This window comes from Dufourea novaeangliae, unplaced genomic scaffold (assembly GCF_001272555.1).
Source record: "Dufourea novaeangliae isolate 0120121106 unplaced genomic scaffold, ASM127255v1 scaffold460, whole genome shotgun sequence".
Classification (NCBI taxonomy): domain Eukaryota; kingdom Metazoa; phylum Arthropoda; class Insecta; order Hymenoptera; family Halictidae; genus Dufourea; species Dufourea novaeangliae.
Window position 1 is genome coordinate 30,295 of NW_015374342.1, and position 5,248 is coordinate 35,542.

The 5,248-nt window shown below is 35.1% G+C and overlaps 1 protein-coding gene across 1 annotated transcript in view; it reads right to left on the reverse strand.

Moving 5' to 3' along the window:
• The window catches only part of LOC107192973 (nucleoredoxin-like), a 7,251-nt gene continuing 2,003 nt past the window's right edge, over window positions 1–5,248 (reverse strand). Inside the window, exons 3-7 of the mRNA XM_015582341.1 lie at window positions 3,075–3,175; window positions 1,718–1,913; window positions 1,200–1,290; window positions 975–1,111; window positions 1–618 (exon numbers count right to left, since the gene is read on the reverse strand). Coding sequence (XP_015437827.1) covers window positions 391–618; window positions 975–1,111; window positions 1,200–1,290; window positions 1,718–1,913; window positions 3,075–3,175 — 753 coding nt within the window. The 3' untranslated portion in view covers window positions 1–390. The remainder of the gene's footprint in view (window positions 619–974; window positions 1,112–1,199; window positions 1,291–1,717; window positions 1,914–3,074; window positions 3,176–5,248) is intronic.

The window sequence follows — 5,248 nt, forward strand, 5'->3', positions numbered from 1 at the left end:
TCCGATCGTAGACTTTTCTTAGTAGTACCTCAAGATACGTTCGCATGCTCATTTGGCGTTCAGTACGTAATACATTATAATATATTAAACGTATTCGTGTGCATGTGTACACTTAAAAATACAATTCGCTCAATTTTTATTGACTATGATATATAATACATGTCTTTTGGTTACGTCCACAAGGGGTGTACGAATACAAAGCGCGCTTCCGCGCGGGAAATCCTTTCTACTCAAAGGAGCAATGGTATCACAGAGATAGGATCGAGAAGAGAGGATTGGGGTTTCTTTATTCTGTGGCTGTATAATCACCACTTTAAAACCTAACTGCTCCATCCTTCGTGCATGGTCTTTAATAATTTATATAAAACTCGCGCGTTGATTCGCTCAGATTTAAATGGGAATATGATCGTTTTTGTCAGTTTTGTGTACTGTGGCCATTTTGTTTATAGGTAATTTATCATTACGAAACCCATCTACGAATTGTTGTACAGAATCCACAGTTATTTCGGCGCCATCCTCCATTACTACATACACTCCTCGTGGTATGTCGATCGCCGTTAGGAGAGGCACAGCATCGTCAAGACCCACGAATTCACGAAGGATATCTGACGTTTCACCCTGTAATAAACATAGTTTAATATTAGTTTAATATTTTTTTAACAGGATCTAAGGAAAAGAACTATAAAAATAATACTTATAGTGTATTTACATATTACATTAGTATATTTATATTTTTAAAAATAAGGGAATTCTTCTATTCCTAAGAAAACGAATAAATAACTGTATATCTAATATTCGTTATCTCAAAACTATTAAACCTACATGTCTGATATATTTAAAGTGGTTACATAGCAAATATTTAATGTTTATGAATTATTATCTAGTACGATACTTTCTTTAATCCTCAGATATTGAATGCGTCTATAAATTTTGACATACTTTAAACTTGTCCGGTACAGTAAATTAATACTTACATCTAACGCTATATAAAATTGTAAAATATCATCTGGATCATCGTAATTTGGATCATAATCAGGTCTGTCTTTTCTATATGTCTGTGCAGCTGGCACTAACACACCTTCTGCGAATTGAATCTCACAGTCATCACCTTCTGTAAAAGCGTTACCATTCATTATTATCGTTTTGTCATTCAGATAAAAGAGGAGCAATTAAAAATGTAACATTTCAGGTGAACTTACCTACAAATAATATAATTGCTGGTGCATCGTGCAACGAAGTGGCATATTTTTCTGTTAAAATATTCACCAAACGACTGGTCCATGGAAAATTCTAAAAAATAAATACAAAGAACTATATACTGAACAATTAAAACAGAATGATATGTACACCAAATTAATTTACAAAGTTGATAACATGTTACGTTTTCAAAACAGTAAATTAAAAACTTCTTCAGGACATCTTCATGACATAAGTATAATTTCTTATGTTTTCTAAATTTCAAATTTTATTAGAACTTATTCTTAAAAGAAAATCCTTTTCCTTCAGATGAAACCAAATGAAAGAGCACAAGTATTTTGTAATTTTTCACGAGTACACTTATTTTTTGTTTATGATCACATGCAATAAAGATTGAGTCATAGACAGAAGAATAAACATGCGTCCTTCAAAGTACTGTAGAAGATCGTTTAATTCAAAACTTTTAAGACACTAAAAACTTTTTCCAATAGAATTGAAGTGTTTGAAAGTTTTTATTTACCAGCCCTTCAGGATCCTCAAGCAATTCCGCCCGACCGTCCAAAGTTATAATATTATCCCGGGGATCGAGTATCACTAAAGTTGGTATTGCTTGTACGTCAAGGGCTCTCGCTAATTTTCGTCGTCTTTCCTCCTGACTGAAAGGTATCCTCAACCAAGGCATCGATTCAATATAAACGTTATAAGATTCTTCACTCCTGGAAACACGTAAAGTATATATTCCAATAACACTTTATCTTCACAATCAGTTATTAATTCAATATATGATTAATGAATCGTTATCGCATATATGTACACAGGGTGTCTCATTCAAATCGATCCCCTCGAATATCTCTGAAATTATTTGTGATGCCGGAAAGTGTTTCAAACAAAAGTTAAATGGTATAGAGGGGGGCATAATTTAATGTCAATAGTTTTTTTGTTGGTGGATGCGTAGCAGACATATGAAGGTCAACTGTATTTTTCTGAGTGGAACCATATATTTTTTAATGCATTGCTCGATGCAGCTCGCCATTTCCTGTAAAAATTTATTAACGTATTTATACCAAAAAACCATTAGTCTAGGAGATATTTTAATTCAAATATTGGCACAGTGGTACTAGTGATACGATGTTTACCGTCATAAAGTTGATGTTCACAAGTACATCCATAGATGTCGAATGTAATTTTGAAATTAAAATAACTGCTAAACTAATGGTTTCTCGACGTAAATAGGTTAATAACTTTTTATAGGGAATGACGAGTTACATCGATCAATGCATTAAAAAAATATATTGTTCCATTTAAAAAAATTAAGTTGACCTTCAGATGTCATCTATGCTTCCAGCTACAAAAAACTATATTGACATCAAATTATGCCCCCCTCGATACCATTCAACTGTTGTTCAAAACACTTTTCAATATCACAAATAATTTCAGAGATATACAAGGGGATCGATTTAAATGGAACACCCTTGTATATGTATAAATAATTAAAAAATACAATAAAATATAATTGACAAATAATCAACCGGTAGACTAGATCAATTAAAATAGAAAACGAAAGAAAAACAAATGACGAGAAATTAAAATAAGGGTGAGAATGGTACTATGTACGGTAATAATGTTCTTTAATAATCTATTTTCTGTATCAAATTTTCGAATTCAATTTCATGTTGTCTAAGTTCGTTTTCGTCCAACAAGATACGCTTAGTACGAACATATTTTATTCTACATTTTTTTTTACTTGTTTTTGCACGTAGAATGCTCTCCTCGGTTGTAGCACCGGTCGCAGGACTTCGTGAGTAACTAAAGAGAATAGTAACTAAAAGTAAATAAACAGAACAGCGGTATGCAAAACATGAATTGTGCGATATTACCTATCCGAACTGACGAAGATCACCTCGAAGTCGTGACCCCTTTCCCGAATTCGCTGGTAGGTGTCCACGAGTTGGGGGGTAAATGCTTTGCAAGGTGGGCACTGGTACACAAAGAAATACATGTATATATACACATATATCGTCTCCAATAAAATATTATCGGGTTCCAATAAACCTCCATTCATCCAATTCAATTGGGGGGTAAAGATGATTCAGATAACTGAGGTCTATCGGACAACAAAGATTGGTGGAAGAGGTAGTCACCAGAGTTGGGCAAAATGTAATCTAATTACAAAATCTAAATTGCAATTACAATATAATTGCGGGACAATTATAATTATAATTACATTGCAATTTTACAATTACATTGTAGTTTTTATTGTAAATTTAGTATAGTTAATTACAACGTAATTGTAATTGTCTTGCAATTACATTGTAATTGTGATTTGGATTTTGTAATCAGATTACATTTTTCCCAACTCTGGTAGTCACTAGCTTAAGGGATCTTCTTCATTTCAACTTGGAAAATTCGTTCTTCTTTTTATACGACATTGGCGTACGTTCTAGATTGCGGATGTTCATGCAAATATAAAGGGTGACCTACGCAATTGGGACAAGCTATATCTTTAGAACGGTAGGAGGTAGAAGAAAATTTCATTAAGAAAATTTAAATATTGTTCCGTGTGATGCACCACGTGGCGCGTGTTTCTGCTTTGCGAGTGAAGACGTTTCAGAGATTTCAAGGTCATTTCTATTTTTTTAAAAATAGAACAGTATATTTTTAAACACATCAGTTGATTTGTTTTTTTATTTTCTGTAAAGAAGTATTAAGGTACATGTGTCGAAAAATTATTAGTTTAGATGATCCGCTCAGTTTTCTGTATCTTTTTCGACATAAATATGCTAGTACTTTTCTACAGAGAATAAAAGAACACATCAATTGATGCATATACAATAAAAATATGTATATATTTCCATTTAAAAAAATAGAATAGCATTTCTTAAACATGAACTTTTCGAACAACCCGATATGTACATATTAACCAACCTTTAACTTTTAAATGCACAATGTTGCCATTTGGCAACGTAACTATATTTTCTAATGTAACAGCCACATAAACACCTACTGTATGATGTATTCGAATGTATATGTATACGTATACAGGGTGGCTCATTCGAATCAACCCATTTGAATATCTTCGAAACTATTGATGATATTAAAAACTGTATCAGAGAACAGTTAAACGGTATCAGGGGATACACTATCTAATGCGAATAACTTTCGTCTATGTAGGCGCGTACAGGTCATATGAAGGTGAACTTCGTTGTTTCCAGTGCAATCATATATTTTTTAATGTACTAATTCGCCATAAGTGACTTAATATTTTATGTGGAGAATAATGTGTAGCATCAAATAGTGCATTTGACCTTCATATGACCCCTACGCGTCCACATAGAAAAAAGTTACTGACATCAGGAAGTGTGCCCCCTGATACTGCTTAACTTTTGTCTGAAACATTTGTTAATATCGACAATAGTTTCGAATATATTAGATTGCTTCTATTTAAATGGGACACCATTATACTATAAAAGTATAAAATATCGGCAAAAGCGAATAGATACAGCGTTTTTCCACGAATAGATTGAACGCAAGAAATATAACAAGAGACCAAACTGGAGATTGACCTACAATCCGAGATTTGAAAATTAGGTCTAAATTTCTCACGTACATAGGGCTTCAGACATACCAAATGCGAAAAGTGTGAAGTTGCATTATGTTTAAACAGAAATTAAGAACCGTACCAGAAATGTTCACAATGTAGTAAAGTCGCGTTAACTACGCAAAACTCGGGACCGCATGCGTGCAGTTAGCGTGGAATGTCACCATTTCAACCCCTCATAAATTTCGAGCTGAGCCTCGGCACAGGTCACCTTTGTAATGGAGGGCGGCGTCCTCTTTCTGCGAGACCATCTCCTTCTCGCGGAAGGAGGACGACGAGCGGGACCGTGAGGCGCGCGATCCCGCTCGTCGAGAGAGGAGGAGAGCGAGGCGGGGTCGTGGGGCCCGCACAGCCGGCCCCGACAGCGCCGGAGGGGTGGGGGGCGCCCCCCCCCCCCTAGGCGTCTCCTCGCTCCCCGCCAGGCGCGGCCTGCGTGTATGGGCGGGCCGGCGC